The sequence below is a fragment of the Peromyscus leucopus genome, chromosome 16_21, assembly GCF_004664715.2.
Source record: "Peromyscus leucopus breed LL Stock chromosome 16_21, UCI_PerLeu_2.1, whole genome shotgun sequence".
In the NCBI taxonomy this organism is placed as follows: Eukaryota; Metazoa; Chordata; class Mammalia; order Rodentia; family Cricetidae; genus Peromyscus; species Peromyscus leucopus.
This window is the reverse complement of record NC_051084.1, coordinates 19,781,499-19,800,226: the sequence shown is the minus strand read 5'-3', so window position 1 is coordinate 19,800,226 and position 18,728 is coordinate 19,781,499. Positions and strand designations below refer to the sequence as shown.

The 18,728-nt window shown below is 37.2% G+C and overlaps 1 protein-coding gene across 1 annotated transcript in view; it reads left to right on the top strand.

The window, feature by feature from the left end:
- The window catches only part of LOC114696505 (solute carrier family 5 member 4-like), a 68,495-nt gene that overhangs the window by 33,511 nt on the left and 16,256 nt on the right, over nt 1-18,728 (top strand). Inside the window, exons 8-10 of the mRNA XM_028874254.2 lie at nt 2,490-2,710; nt 11,343-11,478; nt 13,835-13,942. Of these exons, the coding sequence (XP_028730087.1) occupies nt 2,490-2,710; nt 11,343-11,478; nt 13,835-13,942 (465 nt within the window). The remainder of the gene's footprint in view (nt 1-2,489; nt 2,711-11,342; nt 11,479-13,834; nt 13,943-18,728) is intronic.

The following is an 18,728-nucleotide window of genomic DNA, read 5'->3' as shown; positions in this document are numbered from 1 at the left end:
ACTTCATGAATGAAGGCATGGGTCACTTCTCTAAGAAAAGAAACAGGACCTACTGAGATGGAGATTGAAGGAAGTCAGAAGAGTATAAGAAGAAAGTAGTTATAAGCACCAGCTAAGGCCATGTGACCAGCTGCAGGACTGTGGATTGTAGTTGGCATGAGTGTTTCTGTCCCCTTTTGTTTAAAATTGTGTCCCTGCATATATACACATATATTAAGCAATGTTTGTGTTTTCTTTACTCTATTTTCTCATTGTGTAGTATAACATTGATTGATATAAAAATCAGTGGTACTATCACATTTAAGTTATGAGACACTGAAAGACTAAACATTCCTCAAGGGATATTACCACCTGTTCTGAAATATATATTGTGTTTGTGGTTGTATGTGGGATATTTATATCATGTTAGGTGGAATTATGACCTGGTTATTGTTTTCATTTGGAAATTAAGCATGACATAAAGAGATGTGATTGTGTGTCAACTAGATTTGTGATGGCTAATCTTGGTTGTCAACTACATCTGGAATCAACTAAAACCCAAGCATTTGGAAACTCCTATGAAGGATTTTTTTCTTTATTGAATCATTTGAGGTGAGAAGGACTACCCTAAGTCTGGGCCACCCCTTCTGGTGGCAGCCCACAGAAGAGGACATAGAAGAAGGAAGCTTTTTCTTTTTGGCTTCTTGGTCTCATTCTCACTGGCAAGTTCATCTGTCATGCTACTTAGGCATCCTTCACTGGTGTTAGAACCCACTTCTTGCACCACAACCTGTAAACCACACTAATAAATCCCTCTTTAACAACACACACACACACACACACACACACACACACACACACACACACACACAATCAGTTCTGTTCCTCTAGAGAACCCTGACTAATATACAGCTACTTCTTTCTTCCTGTTGCTTTTAGAAGAAACTGGAATTTCTCGTAGTTCACTATGAAATTTTCAGGAAAAGCGGATGGACTTAAAATGCATATTATTAAGAAAAGTGTCTTATTCTTTTGCCTGCTCTTGGGACCCTTTTCCTCCTACTGGGTTGCCTCATCCAGCCTTGTTATGAGGGTATGTGCTTAGTCTTATTGTAATTTGTTATGTAATATGTTTGGTTGATCTCCCTAGAGGGCCTGCTTTTTTTTTTTTTAAAGGGAAATGAAGAGGAGTGGATCTGGGAGAGAGGGGAGGAGGTGGGGAGGAACTGGGAGGAGTGGAGGGAGGGGAAACTGCAGTCCGGATATAATATATGAAAGAAGGATAAGCAAACAAATAATTAATAAAGAAGGAAAAGTAAGAGAGAGAGAGAGAGAGAGAGAGAGAGAGAGAGAGAGAGAGAGAGAGAGAGAGAGAAAGGTATTCTAAACTTACAAAGGAAAATGAGTAAACAAAAATTTATGTTCTTTGTCTAACAGAATCAGGGCCCATGGTGCACACAGAAACTGCACTGATAATCAGGGATCCTGTATGGGTCTGATCTAGGTCCTCTGCATTTATGTTATGGTTGTGTAGCTTGGTGTTCCTGTGGGACTCCTAACAGTGAGAATGGGGGCTGTCTCTGACTCTTTTGCCTGCTTATGAGACTCTTTTCCTCCTACTGGGTTGCCTTGTCCACCCTTAATATGAGGGGATGTACCTAGTTTTATTATAAGTTGATATGCCATATTTGGTTGATATGCCTGGAATGCCTGCCCTTTTCTGAAAGAAAATGGAGGAGGAGTGAATCTGAGGGACACGGGGGTGGTGGCGGCAGGGGGAGGGACTCGGAAGAGAGGAGGAATAGGAAATTGTGTTTGGGATGTAATATATGAGAGAAGAAATAAACTTAAAAAATGTGTGTTCTGTCTGATAGGAAGATCCTAGCCTAGAAAGTATTCTTGTATATATGTAAACAGGTATATGTGTGGGTATAGGATAAGGTGACTAAGAAATGTTCATTAGGAAAGACAGACTGCAGACCAAAGAACACATGAGTCATGAAAGAGGATATAAAACTTATTATCTTCTAGGTTCAAAGGTCATAGATTTGTGTGTGCATGTGCACATTGTGTGTGCATGTGCACATTGGAGCATGGTTGATAAATGAATAAATACGTAATTGATAGTGAAAGTGTGAAACAATAAACAAAGCACTATCACTTCAGAATGGCTATTATAACTATATAGAAAGTTCACTGAGCTATACAGAGTTTGGTACTGGGCAAATTGCCTATTTAAGGGCAAATGCTATTAATGCTATCTTAATTGAGTTGTCTAATTTATTTTTACTTGTGAATTCATTATAATAAAGAATTATTTGTGTTGAGTACTCTGTGAAAGTCAATATTTTACCTTGGACAATCCCAGTGGAGAAACCATAAAGGCATGCATGGATCATTGGGAAAAGTACTGAAGACATGACCATAGTAATGAGTAGTACTCAAGTACTTCTCTGCAATGAACATGAGGTGTTTGAAACTCTCACACATTTTATCTGATGCCTTTTTAGCATTTGCTGAAGTCGGAGGCTATGAGAGCTTTACAGAGAAATACATGAATGCCATCCCCTCTGTAGTTGAGGGGGACAACCTGACAATCAGCCCCGAGTGCTACACTCCTCAGCCGGACTCCTTCCACATCTTCCGAGATCCCATCACTGGAGACATTCCATGGCCAGGACTGATATTTGGAATGACCATTTTAGCTATCTGGTACTGGTGTGCAGACCAGGTGAGCATGTATATTTGCATGTATGACTGTGTTTATTGTAGCATGAATCTTAAAAGTTCTTATTAATAAAATCAAACCTGAGGCCAGTTATTGGGGTGAACACTGGAAGATCAGAGAGACAGAACAAGCCACAGCTAACCTCACCTGGACAACTTCTCAGCTGATCTTGTTTCCTCAGACTGGAAGTCTCTGTGTCCTCATATCCAAATAGCTCTGAGATGAACTCCTGCTAGAAGCCTGAAAGCTTAACCAGTCAAATGCTTAACCAGCCAAATGCTTCTAGTTCCTGGTCCTCAAGCCTTATATATCTTTCTGCTTTCTACCATCACTCCCTGGGATTAAAGGCTCGCTTTCTGGGATTAAGGGCGTGAGTCACCATGCTTGGCTGTATCCTTGAACACATGGATTTCTGCCTAACTGTGCCTCCCAAGTGCTGGGATTAAAGGTGTGTACTACCACTGCCTATCCTCTATGTTTAATATTGTGGCTGTTCTGTCTCTGACCCAAGATAAGTTTATTAGGGTGCACAATATTTCAGGGAACACAATACCACTACAGTTTATGTGTATTTTTCTTGTCTCCTGTAAAAGCATCTAGCTTTTATTTTGAACACATAAATAGTATTCAGTGTCCAACACTTTTATATGTCTCATCTTGTAGAACCTAGATGTTTTGGTCCCTCCTTACTACACTTGTCTCACTCACCTACAGAGAGAGAAATGCATTCAGCTCTTTACTTAAATGTTTCAGTATTCCCTAAATTATTGTATTTAGTATATTCTGTGACACATCAGAATCATTGTTATTTTTGAAGAAATAGATATCCTCCAAGAGTACAGTGACACATGAAATCAGAATTTTATCATTAACTTTCCTGGAAGTGGAAGTGATTCAAATGCTTATATATCTCTCTTTAGAGAGATTTTTACTTATAGAATTTTTCTGTTGGTTGAGAATTCAACTTTCCTTCTTCAGTTCCTATCTATCTATCTATCTATCTATCTATCTATCTATCTATCTATCTATCTATCTATCTATCTATCTATCATCTATCTATCTATATCTATCTATATCTATCTATCATCTATTCAAATATTGTTGGATGTGTGGTCTTCCACTGGAGTATTGCCAACTTATCATGGGCTAAACTCACAGAGGAAACAGCCTCTTCCTCTCCCAACAGCTAACAATTGTCATTTGCTCCATGGTTAGGGGTGAGATTGTATGCCCAACCCCCCTCTCTATGCTGGGATTTGGTCTGGCTTGGGTTTGCACAGTTTTGTGCATGGTATCACAATCACTGAGTTTCTATGTACTGCTGCCCTGTGTGTTCGGATGTTTCTTTGCAGTCATTCACTTCCTCTTGTTCTTACACTTTCTGCTTCCTCTTCTACACTGATCCTTGAGCCTTGGAGGGAGTTAGGGGTAGTATATGTGTTCCTTTTTAAAGCTGATCAATCTGCACCTTTTCATTTGGCCAAGTAGGGGTTTTCTATGTTAATCATCATCTACTGAAAATGTAAGATTCTCAGATGAGAGTTGAGTTATGAGTATAAGGACAAGCCATTAGCAGTGAGTTTAGTAATAAGTCCATTTAGCAGCATAATAGTATTAGTTTCTCTTGTAGGACCAATATTTTATCTAGCTGTAGGTTCTTGGGATGATAACCATCCAATTATGAGCCTCATGTTGTGGAGTGGTACCTAAATTCAAATATAAAGTTGTTTATTTCCATGATGTTCATGTTTATATTTCACCAATTAATGGTCATGTCTTGCTAGGCCAGGCATTATTATAGCTTGCAGGGTTCACAACTGAGTGGGACAGATGATGACTTTTCTTGTTTAGCATCTTCCTGCCCTATGAAAGCTAGCTAGTAAGGATGAAGTTTCCAGGACTGCATCAGCTTGATTTTCATTACTCAACTATGTGATGTCTTTAGCAATGGGGTCTTATCGTCAAGTTCTCAAGGGTCACCAAGAGCTATGGCAATAGCCTGTAATTTTGAGGGAGCTGTCAATGGGACCTCATTATCCAACACTTTCTAGAGAAGTAGCCCATCCCTATCACTGGGCTATTTTTTGCTTGTTAGCCTCTGGTATCTAGTAGTGACATTCCTGTCCTGTTATAGGGTGACTCCATTTTAACTTTGTGTGTGTGTGTGTGTGTGTGTGTGTGTGTGTGTGTGTGTGTGTGTGTGTGTAAGGAAACTTTTTATAGTAGTGTGTTTCCATAAGTCTTTTCAAAAGATCTTTAGTGTTATTTACCCCTTCCCATAGTCTCTCTTTTACCTTCCTAGTTTAACCATTCCTATTCCTTTATTCCTTCCTTTATCCTTTATAACAGTGTATTCTATTCCCCATGAAATCCCATAGCCTTTTAGTAACTCCCTGATCTCTATAGATATTCCACATGAAACACAAATATCTTAAGATTCAAAGCTAAAGCCGGGCGGTGGTGGCGCACGCCTTTAATCCCAGCACTCGGGAGGCAGAGCCAGGCGGATCTCTGTGAGTTCGAGGCCAGCCTGGACTACCAAGTGAGCTCCAGGAAAGGCGCAAAGCTACACAGAGAAACCCTGTCTCGAAAAAACCAAAAAAAAAAAAAAAGATTCAAAGCTAATATACATAGGTGGGAGAAAATTTGTGACATTTGTCTTTCTGGGTCTGGGCTACCTCATTCAGAATGATTGTTTCCAGCTCCATTCATTTACCTGCCAATTTCATTTTTTAATAGTTGAATACTATTCAATTGTATAAATATGCCATATTTTTTTATTATCTATTCATCAACTAAAAGGGATTCATGTGGAGAAGCAAGTATCTCTAGAGTAGGATATTAAGTCCTTTGGTCAAAAACCCAAGAGTGGTATAGCTGGATTATATGATCAATCTATTTTTAGCTTTTTGAGGGGCTTCCACATTGATTTTCATAGCAGTTGTCTCCATTTGCATTCTCACTAGCAGTGAATAAATGTTCCTCTTTCTCCACATACTCCCCAGTATTTGTTCTGATTTTATTGTTAATCTTAGCAATTCTGATTGGGGTAAGATGAAATATTAAAGTAGTTTTGATTTCCCTGGTGATTAAAGATGTCGAACATTTTAGAAAATGTTCCTCAGCTATTTTTATTTAATCTTTTGGTAACTCCATGTTTAATTCTATGCTCCCTTCTTAATTGGGTTGTTTCTTTTCTTGTTTAATATTTTGAATTCTTTATACAGTCTAGATACTAACCCTCTGTTAGATGTATATCTGGTAGAGATTTTTTCCAATCTTATACATTGACTCTTTACTCTAGCTATGGTGTCCTTCACTATACAGAAACTTTAACTTTATGAGGTCTCATTAATTAAATATGGGTCTTAATGCCTGCACCATCAAGATCCTGGTCAGAAAGTCTTTTATGTGGCAATAAATTCAAGCATAGTCTCTACTTCCTCCTCTATTGGGTTCAGGATAGCAGGTCTCACATTGAAGTCCCTGATCCATTTGATGTTGAGTTTTGTGCAGGGTGAGAGATAAAAACCTAGTTTTATTCTTCTACAAGTAACTATCCACTTTGACCAGCACCATTTGTTAAAGATGCTGTCTTCCTCCAATATGTACTGTTGGTTTCCTCGTAGAAAATCAAAATGATGTGTGAGTATGGGTCTATGTGTGGGCCCTCAATTCTATTCCATTGGTCAATAAACTTGTTTTTATGTCAATACCATGCTATTTTCATTACCATAGCTCTAGGGTATAACTTGAAATTAAAACAAAATAAAAAACTTTCAGCAGTACTTTTTTCAGTATTATTTTTGTTCTATTTTCATATTAAGTTTAAGATTTTTTCCAATTTCTATGAAGAATTATATTGTAATTTGAATAGGGATTTCATTGGCTTTTGGTAAGATGGACATTTTCACAATATTAATCTTACTAATCCATGAGCACAGGATGTTTTTCCATCATGTGATATCATTTTCAATTTTATTTTTTTAATGTCTTAACATTTTCATTGTACAAGCCTTTTACTTCCTTATTAGATTTATTCCAAGATTTTTTGAAACAATTTTGAATGATATTGTTTCATTGATTTTCTTCTTGGTATATTTATCATTTGTATATAGGAAGGTTACTGATTTTTTGTTATTAATTTTGTATCCTGCTATTTTGCTGAATGTATTTATCACCTATTAGTTTTGTCATATATATATAAAATCATCTGCAAATTGAGATTCTTTGACTTCTTCCTTACCTACTTATATTCTCTTTATCACCTTCACCTGTCTTATTGTTCTAGCTGACACTTGAGGTACTATGTTGAACAGGGCTTGTAAGAGTTGACATCCTTTTTTTCATCCTGATTTTCTTTTAAAAGATTTATTTATTTATTACAAATGCAGTGTTCTGCCTGCATGTATGCATGCATGCCAGAAGAGGGCACCAGATCTCATTATAGATGGTTGTATGTGCATATATATAGCATGCAATAACAATTAATGAAAGAAAAAACCATAAATTTGAAAGAGCTCAAGGGGTGATATATAGGAGAATTTGAAGGGAAGAAAGAGAAAGGAGAAATATAATTATATTATAATCTCAAAAACAAAGTGAAAAAAAAAGATACATCCCCTATGTCCCTATTCTCTTCAGGACATTTAAAAAAGTATTTATTATTTATTTTTATGTGTATGGTTGTTTGCCTGCATGTATATCTGTACAACATGTGTGCCTTGTGCTTGCAGAAGCCAGTAGAGGACGTCATACCCCCGGAACAGGAGTTACAGGTGGTTGCTATCCACTGTGTGGGTCCTGTAACTCAAAACTAGATCCCGTGAAAGAGAAACCAATATTTTTAACCACAGAGTCATCTCTCTCCAGCTCTTTCCTGGACTTTTACTATGAAGAGATGTTAGATTTTGTCCAAAGACATTTTCTGATTCTGATGAGAAGATCATGTGGTTTCTGTCCTTTAGTCTATTTATTTGGTGGATTATAGGTATTGATTTACGTATATTGAATCATCCTTGCATCTCTGGGATGAATATGATTTTATCATGATGAATAATGTTTTTGATGTGTTCTTAAATTTGATTTGAAAGTATCTTATTAAGAATTTTTGCAGCCGGGCGGTGGTGGCGCACGCCTTTAATCCCAGCACTCGGGAGGCAGAGGCAGGCGGATCTCTATGAGTTCGAGGCCAGCCTGGACTACCAAGTGAGTCCCAGGAAAGGCGCAAAGCTACACAGAGAAACCCTGTCTTGAAAAACCAAAAAAAAAAAAAAAAAAAAAAAAAAGAATTTTTGCATCTGTGTTCTTTAGAGATAATGGCCTATAATTGTCTTTTCTGTTGTTGTAGTTTTTGATTCCTTGTCTGGTTTTGGTATCAATGCAATACTTTAAATACACTTTCCTTCTCTAGTTTGTGGAATATTTTGAGGAATGATGGTAATAGTTCTTTTTTTTGAAGCCTGGTGGAATTCTTTACTGAGTCCATTTAGCCCTCACCTTTTTTAGTTGGGTTATTTTTGCCTATTGCTTTTATTTCACTGGGTGTTTGAGTCTATTTAAAAATTTTATTTCATGTTGGCTTAATTTTGGTAGTGTGTACATATCTAGAAGATTATCCATTTCTTTCAGATTTTCTAGTTTGGTGGAATACACAACTAATATACTAAGAACAAAACAGTGGGTGCTACAAAGAGTTCAGGGTACCTGAATGTCTCTTGGATGATGAGAGAAACAGATCTCACACAAGAACAGTCAACTTAAATTTGGAGAGCTGGCTCTTTTATTTAATACACAGAAACCCACAGAGGGATTGAAAAAAATGTAGAAAATAGAAAAGATTTTCCAACTAATAGTAAGTAAAATATCTGTAAATGGTCCATAATGAAATGGAGATAAGTGATATATCTAACATAGAATTCAAAAAGATGCTTACAAAGGTCAGTGGCAGGGAGTGAAAAAAGCAGTTTATGGACATGGCTTGTTATCCTATCTCTGCTGGCCTTATATTTTTCCCATTTTTCTATCTCTTAGCCTCTGATCTATTTTTAGGAAACATTTTCCTCCAGTTCTCTTGACTTTGTCTTTAAAGCTTTAAGGATCTTTCTTGGTTCTGTTGCCTCCTGGAATATATATATATATATATATTCAGCAAGATTTTGAATTTATGGTATATACCCCAAGAGGGGCACTATTTAGTTGAAATCACTGTGTATAGCCTCAGCATGTGAGAAACCAAGGAATAATTGGATTATACTATATAAAGCTCATGAGCTGAAGTGAATTCAGAGTCAGGCTCAGTGTTGTGAGTATAAGCTGTGAAGCTTTACAACAGGTTATGATGTCTTTCATTTGTTTTTTTACTATTTTTATTATTTAAAACAATTTTAAATTTTGATGCAAAAATACTCAATAAAATATTGGCAAACCGAATCCAAGAACACATCAAAAAATTATCTACCATGATCAAGCAGGCTTCCTCCTAGGGATGCGAGGATGGTTCAACATACAAAAATCTGTCATTGTAACCATATAAACAAACTGAAAGAAAAAAAACCACCTGATCATCTCATTAGATGCTGAAAAAGCCTTTGACAAAAATCCAACACCCCTTCATGATAAAGGTCCTAGAGAGATCAGGAATACAAGGAACATACCTAAATATAATAAAGGCAATTTACAGCAAGCTGCCAGCCAACATCAAATTAAATGGAGAGAAACTCAAAGTGATTCCACTAAAATCAGGAACAAGAAAAGGCTAGTCACTCTCCCCATATTTATTCAATATAGTACTTGAAGTTCTAGCCACAGCAAAAAGATAAAAAAAGGAGATCAAAGTGATAGTAATTGGAAAGGAAGAAGTTAAACTTTCACTATTTGCAGTCGATATGATAGTGTATATAACTGACCCCAAAAAATTCTACCAGGGAACTCCTATAGCTGATAAACTCCTTCTGTAATGTGGCAGGATACAAGATTAAACCTCCCCAAAATCAGTAGCCCTCCTATATACAAGTGATAAAAGGGCTGAGAAAGAAATCAGAGAAACATCACCCTTTACAATAGCCACAAATAACCTTGGGGTAACCTAGCTAAGCAAGTGCAGGACCTGTATGACAAGAACTTTAAGTCTCTGAAGGAAGAAATTTCAAATATATTTTGATTATATTTTTCTCTTTCCCCAAGTTTGTCCAGCTCCTCCTCCTCCTGACCCATATATTTCCTTTTGTATCATCTTGGTTTGGTTTTGCCTTTGTGTCTCTTCTTCCTGAAAGTCTTTGGTGAACTTGAGTAGGACTGACATCTGTTTTAGCATGTCATGAATCAATGGCTGTGTTTTTCCTATGAAATAAGTGATTTTTCTCAACAGATCTTACAAGCAATGCACCATTTCACCTCGGATTTACAAGATCATCTCTATTCTACAGATACTTAATGTATTTAATTTCTGAATTCCTTACCTTAAATGGTCCTACATTTCCACTTAGATGTGATACCTGACCATGGTAATCTGTAGACTGGGTTCCCTCCTTATCCTTGACTTGTGTTTATCCTCTATGTGTTTTAATGGTCCTCTAAAAATAATATACTTTGTGATACTGAATGTTCCTGCTTGTATTCCTATTGAACTGTTTTCCCTTAAAAAAGAATTAAGAAAAAAAGGCAACTATAGCTTCTGAGGGTCCTTGAAAAGAAAAATGTCATGGGTTTATGATATCATTAGAAATTCTACTCTTTTTTCTAGGAAATAATTAGTGAAAAACCACAGAAGTAGAAATTATGATATTATAAGAACACCCACCCCCATCAATTCTATCACTTTCAATTCATAACTAGATGAGTTTTCAGAATAGTCTAAAGAAATCAAGGAATAAATGTTTCAAAGTGATTTTTCTCTTGGTTTCCTGACTACGGTGTTTCCATGGGAACTGGCTTGACTGCCGTAGAAGTAAGTTACCTGATAATAACAAGGAAGATGATGATGGGTACAATGTTCAAGACAAGAACACACAGCTTATGGCAGCATCAGTAGCGGCAGATCTGTACACTGAGGAGTGGGCTGCCTTGTTGTGTTACAATCTGAGTGCTATAACCATGCTTTAATAATGGATAATGTATATTATTTTCTATTTACAAGGGGTCATGTGCACATTGTATGAAATGTTTACAACATCCTATGAGAACTATTTCTACTGTAGAGATGATAAACAGAAGACTCATAGAAGTCAAATACTGCAGACTTGATAGTAATTCAAATCTTGAGGCTTCTACAAAATCCATTAATTTCCACTAACCATACATTTTTTAAAAATGTCTTTTGATTTATTTATCTTAATTACAAGGGTATGGATGATTTGCCTGCGTGTATATATTGCAATATGTGCATATTTGGTGTCCGTGGAGGTTAAAAGAGAGTGTCCATTTCCCCTGGAACTGGAGTCATAGGTGGTTGTGAACTACCATATGGCTGCTGGGAACCGAACTGAACTGAACTGATGGTTCTTCATCACTGAACCATCTCTCCAGTGCCAACAATATGAATTCTTATTATGAAATTAAACTTGAAAAATATATTCTCACTCTCCTTGAAATAATTATTGAATTGTTGTACTAGTGTGTTGTGTTTTCCTGGCAGGTCATTGTACAGCGCTGCTTGTGTGGCAAGAACATGTCTCATGTGAAGGCTGCCTGCATCCTCTGTGGCTACCTGAAGCTGCTGCCCATGTTCCTCATGGTGATGCCAGGGATGATCAGCCGGATTCTGTACACAGGCAAGCCATGGATGCACGCATCCTCTTCTCCTATGCTTGGTGCCCATGGTTTTCAAGATAAGAACAACTTTGATACGTTAGAATGAGTGATGGAAAAAGGCACTTCTGAGAGAAGGGTCAGAGGTGGAACATTTGGCAAATCTGTCACTTCTCTGTATCACTTCCAAATTTTGCCTGTCTGTTTATAGACATTTGAAACTGTGTGTCTTAGTTAGGGTTCTGTTGCTGTGAAGAGACACTATAACCATGGCAACTCTTATAAAGGAAAACATTTAATGGCAGCTGGTTTATAGGTCCAGAGATTTAGTCCATTATCAACATGGTGAGAAGCATGGTGGCATGCAGGCAGACATGGTGCTAAAGGAGCAGCTGACAGTACTACATCTAGATTGGCAGGCAGCAGGAAGAGAGAGTGGCACTGGGCTTGGCCTGGACTTCTGAAACCCCAATGCTCACCCCCAGTGACACAGTTCCTCTAACAAGGCCACACCTCCCAATAATACCACTCCCTGTGAGCCCATGGGGGCCATTTTTATTCAAACCACTACACTGTGCATCCTGTGCCCATGAGTGGATTTAATGTAAGATAGTCCAGAAATGTACTGGGTGATGAAGTGGGATTGAGTTAGGGTAAGTTAGCGGAGCTGTTGTGGTTAGATGCAGCAATGTCTTTGACCAAGAAGGTCTTAGAGGAGCACGCTCACTTCTTGGTCCCTCTGAGACAACCACAAAATTAAATTCCTTGTCAATGTTTACAATCATGTTGTTGGCAAAAAGGAATTTCTAAGTTAGATGAGAATAAATACTTGTTGATATTTTTCTTTGAAATTTTATTCTATTTTTCCATGAAAAGTAAAGGAAATGCAACCAATTTGTTTTGATGAGTGGAAGACACATTTCTCTATTGGTGGAATCACCAGATTGCACAGCATTTGCTGTATTTTCCTAAGCAGGCAAGTGTCATTCATTTAAATTCCAAGATGACCTTCAGTGACCATTATCTCATCCTTTGCATCATTGTTGTATTGTTCATAACAATGAAGAATGTAGACATAGCTAAGGGGCAAGGAATAGCTAAATAATGACTGTAACCCCACCCCCGGCCTTATAGAACACCATACACAAGATCTTGAAGTCTGTGTCAAAGCTTTGAGAAATATTGAGATTATTATGTTAAATGTAGAAATAAAGACCCAAAATATCTCAATAGTGGTTAAAAAAGACATTTCTTCAGGGTGAGATAGCTCAGTCTGTAAAATGCCAGCCACAAAATCATTAAGATCTGAGTTCAGAACCCCAAGAACCCTATGAAAGCCAGGTGAAGCGTCTATAACCCCAGTGCTGAAATGGCAGGGGCAGGTCGATCCCCAGAGCTCATTGGCCACCAGCCTAGCCAAAACCGTAGGCTCCAAGTTCAGGGAGAGACTCTGCCTCAAAACTCTTGCTGTATAAGCATGAGTATCCAATTATGGGCATCCAGCACCCAGGAAAAAGCCAGGCACGGAAGTATATGGTGTAACTCCAGTCCTGGGAGGTAGAGACAAGAGGATCCTGTGTCTTGCTACCCAGATAATTCAGTTGAAATAGTGAGTACTCAGTTCAGTGAGAGATGCTGATCAAAAGATAAGGAGGAGGGCTATAGAGAAAGATAGTTAATACTGACCTCTGGCCTCCACACACGCACATACACACAGATATACATACCTATGTTTATATAACATGAACATGGATATACTGCATAAATGAATACTGTTTCTTGGTGAACAAGAATTATGAAAGAACAAAAATAATTTTTGAAAAGTCAATGTGTTCAAGTATTCTTGGTTTAGGTGGTTCTTTATCAGATTTTTTTCTAAACAATCATAATATGCTCCAAGTTAAAATTTCATCAAGGTATTGTACATATCTCAAAGTGACAAATGCCATCACCCATTGAATTGTCACCCCGATGATCCTCGTGAGTAACACTTTAGATGCTTAGAACTGGATAAGCATGACTGGGTGTAGGACTTAGCTTCCTGAGGGGAGGAGGTGTTGTTTTGGAATTCACTGCTTCTGAGAAAATTGAGTCTTATCTGAGGATGGGGATGTCTCCCTTGTCTGTCCTAATGCTAACTACGTCCAAAAGGGATCCCTGCCCCCTCAGGTCAGTGCCAGGGGAGCTACCAGTTTGAGACACTGTGGAAGGCTCTGTGCTGAGCAAGGAGTAACTAGATCCATGGTATCAAATTCAAAGTTTAGCATCCATTTTTAGGTGATTATAGCTTCTCTCATCTATGATCTTGCATCTTACCTCTGTCCCGTTTGCTGATTGTATTGAGTTGCATCCTGCTCAATGAACTGTATCTCTTTCCAGATAAGGTGGCCTGCGTTGTGCCTTCTGAGTGTGTGAAACAGTGTGGCACCGAAGTTGGCTGCACCAACTACGCCTACCCTACATTGGTCCTGGAATTGATGCCTAATGGTTGGTAAACATCCATATCATGTCTCAGAGGGAAACATGGGCCATGAGGAAGGGCTATGGAGGAATTCAGACCTAGTCATCAGATGTCTCTTGAGAACCAGTCACAGTCTACAAGTCACACACTGGTTGGGTCTGGAGATCTCGGAGAGGAGCTAACTTCTGTTAGAGGATACTGCTTAGGGTAGAGACTCTCTCCCAGCTCAGTTAGCATTAAATGGCTTGTTAGCCAAAGAAAAAGTTACAAATGTGCAAACTCAGGAGACTAGAAGTTAAGTTTTCCTTGACATCTTCAGAACAATACCTCTCAATCTACATGCTTTATACCTAAGTGCATACCATTTTCAGACATTGCTTTGGATCTTATAATTCATCAGTAAAGTAAGCACAGTTGCCCTACACCTTGGAACTCATTGTAGTTTTGCAGTATCGATAGTAGGCTGCATGAGGTTCAGATTACTCAAATTTCCAGCGATGATCATTGCTGTGGGCAGCATAGAGAAAGATACAGAGCTCAGAAGTGACTAGGTGGTCTGGGATCTTGTCTAACGGTTTTGTGCTGACTTTCCTCCCTGATACACACAAACATGTTCAGGATAAAAGGAATGTACTCCACACACTCAAAGTAGTGTGCATGTCATCTACCCTGTACTGGGAGGCCTGGAGTCATTACTAATGGGAGGAAGTAGCTGAACTGTGAAGCTCCCTCAATGATTTAAAACCAGCTTTGCCCATAAAGGTTTATCAGCAATATCACCTGCGAGGACTCTATCCAATTCTCAGAGTCTTCAGGAAGCCAAGAGTTTCTCCCCCAAAGAAAGATAGTACCATATTATTTCCATTCTTCCAAAGTAGTTTCCAGCACATGACCTTTAAGTAAACATTTAGCACTAAATTTATGCACTGGATCATTCTCAGATTACTAGAGGAAAATGCAATAATGGATGATCTTGTGACTTGCCTAAGAAGAACATACCCAGAGTGTGACTTTCTGTGCCCCCTCTTTCATGCTCTTGTCAGGTATGGAGGCCCAACGTGTGTCACTAGACACGTCCACCCCTGCTGAGGGCCCTTACCTCCTGCCCCCACCCCTAGGCATAAATCCTAGGCTCCAACCAGCAAGTCCACCCACCCCACAAATTCTAGCCATTCCCACTGTGTGAGCCCCTTTCTGGGTAGACACAAGAGTCAGGCTACCAACTCCATCCATCCCCATGACCCAAGGACTGCTCCTTTCCAGATAGAGTCATTAGGCATACACCAGCAATTCCACCCTCTCCGATGACTTACCTTTGAACATTTGCATTCCATGCCCACAGTGCCTCCTCTTCACGTAGGGATCCTAGAAGCACATCTTCAACTCCATCAGAACCCTTTGCCTGAGGGAAAAGTCCTGAGTACCACCTCTATGGTCCTTGTTCAATAATAAAGTTCAATAATGCTCTCAAATCTATAAAAATGAGACATGAACTATCATACTGGAGCAGAAAACAGCGTCCACCTTTTTGCTGCTTCCAAGAAACACAATCACCACCATTGATAGTCACCACCAAAGGATAAAATGTTAGAAAAAAGTATTCAAAGTGGAAGGAACTAAGAAACAAGCAGGAAGAGCTATTCTAATATACAATGAAATAGACTTCAAACTAAAACTAGTCAAAAGAAATAAAGAGGGCCACTTTATACACATTAAAGGGAATATTCAATGATAAGATATTACAATTCTAAATATATGCACCAAAATGAAGAGACACCCAGTTTCATAAAATAAACACTATTAGATTTAAAATCACAGATTGACCACAATACAGTGATAATTGATAATTTTAATACATAACTCTATTCAATAGATGGATCAACTGGAAAAAATGAAATACAGAAATTCTGTAGTTAATAGCATCATAAATCAAAAGGACTAAATTGTGTCTATAGAACATTCCATCCAAACACCGAGAAATACACATCATAGAACTTTCTCCAAAATAGACTACATATCATGAAAAAAAAATTTGTCTCAACAAATTTAGGAAATTTGAAATGATGTCTTGCATTCTATATGACCACTATACATTAAAGATGGATATCAATAACACAGGAATGGGAGAAAGTATGCAAATCCATGAAAGTGAAACAACACACTACTCAGCCAAATTGACTGAAAGAAGAAATCAAGAAAACCTTTTTAAATCCTAGATCTGAATGAAAATGAGAACACAAAATACCTAAAACTACGAGACATGATGAAGGCAGCCATGAGAAAAAAGTTCACATCTTTATATACCTACATCTAAAATTTTAAGAGATCTCAAATAACTTAATGATGTACCCGACAGCTTTAGAAAACAAGAATGATCAACAATTCCCTATCAAATAGTCAAAAGTATATAATCAAAATCAGGGCTGAAATTAATGAAATGAAAACAAAAAGTAATGATACAAAGAATGAGTGAAATAAAGAACTGGTTTTATGAAATGTTTAACAAGATTGACAAACATTAACAAAATTATCCAGAAGAAAGAGAACTGTGGTCCAAATAAATAAAATAAGGAATAAAAAGGGGAAGAAATTCAGAGAATCACAAGGATATACTTTAAGAACTCATAACCCATCAAAGTGGAAAATCTAATAGAAATGGATTAACTAAATGTATACAACCTACCAAAGTTAAATCAAGATTAAATAAATAATTTAAATAGACCATAACATCTAGCAAGATTAAAAATTGTAATTAGTAATCTCCCAACTAAAAAATAAGGCCCAGGGCCAGATAGATAAACTGTAGAATCATATCAGAATTATGACCAATACTTCTGAAACTATTTTGCAAAATAGAAAAGGATATTTTCCAAATTCCCTCTACAAATCCAATATTATCATGATACCAAAGCGAGAAAAGACCCAACAACAAAAAAGAAAATTATAGACCAATATGTATCATTAACTTCAATATAAAAGTTTTCAATGGATTGCTTATAAACAGAAAAGGGCACCGCAAAAAGATTATCCACCATGATCAAGTCAACTTCATCCCAGAGAAACAGAGATAGTTCAACAAACATAAATTAATAGACATAATTCACCACATAAATAGACACAAGCGCAAAATCACACATTCATCTCCTTAGATGCAGAAAAGATCTTTAACAAAATCCAACATCCATTTATGATAAAAATTCCTGGAGGAAATAAGGTTACTGGGGACATATCTCAGTGTATAAAAGGCAATATATAGGAATCCCACAACAAAAATCCTCAACAAAGAAAAACTCAAAGTATTTACACACACACACACACACACACACACACACACACGGAACAAGACATGAATGTCCACTTTCTCCATACCTACTCAACATAGTACTTGAAGTCTTTGTCAGAGCAATAAAATAAGTGAAGAGAATACAGATAGGAAAGTAGAAGTCAAAGTGTGTTTATTTGTGAATGATGATTTTGCATATAAAAGACTATAAAGATTCCACTAGAAAACTCTAGCTGATAAATAAAACTACACACAGAAAATTTGCATGATACAAATTTAACACACACTATAAAACCAGTAGCCTTTTTATATACAAATGATGAACACACCCAAAAATAAATAAATAAATAAAGGAAGCAATAGCATTCCAAATACCCTCAATAAATTATCTTTGAAGAAATCTAAGTAAGAAACTGAAGGACTTATACAACAAAAACTTTAAAATACTAAAAAAAAAAAAACCAAAAAACAAAAAAAACAAAAAACAAAAAAAAAAAAACTGTAGAAGATACCAGAAAATAGAAAAAGCTCCAATGCTCATGAATAGGTAAGATGAAAATTGTGAATATTGTGAAAATAGCCAGCCATCCTACCAAAAACAATTCTCAGATTCCCTACAATTATCAAAATTCCAACACAGATTTTAAAAGAAATTGAGAAAATAACTTGAAACTTCATATGGAAATATATATTTTAAAAAAACATAATAACCAAAATAATCTTGAACAGCAAAAAACTGCTGGAGGCATCACTGTCCAAAATTTCAAGTTATACTGCAGAGCTAAAACAGACTCATTGATTAAAGAGATAGAATTGAGGACCCACATATAAACTCATACTCTTACAACCACCTGATCTTTTCTTTTCTTTTTTGACAAAGAGACCAATGATACAATATTGGAGAAAAGTTAGTGTCTTCAAAAATAATGTTGGTCAAATTGGATAGCTATACAATGAGATCCCCTTTTTATCATCTGCACAAAACAGAACTCCAAATAGATCAAGGATCTCAACACATGACCTGATATCATGAGTCTGACAGAGGAGAAAGTAGAAAATTCACTTGAATTTATCAGCTCAGGAAAGGACTTTCTGAACATGAATTCGATAGTGCAGGCATTAAAACCATCAATTAATTATGTGACCTCATAAACTAAAACATTTGTATACAGTGAATGACATAATCAAATGAAGAAGTATTCCAGAGAATGGCGGGGCAGGGGGGAATTTTTATCAACTATACATCTGACAGAGGGTCAATGAATTTCTCAATCTGAGAAGTTTCTTTTTGCAGTAGAAGGTAATTAGAATAAGAAACTACAGAATGCTTAGTCCTAAGTGGAGCAAATGAACCATAGCCCCTTCTCCCAATACTCAGGGATCATTATAGAAGAATATGAAGACAGAGTATAATAGACAGGGACAGCAAGTGGCTACAAGAAAACAGTGTCTTCTGGGCAGTTACATATAAGAGCTCAAGGCAGTTGCATTAGCATGCACAGGATCTGCAAAACCCCCAGGCAGACAAA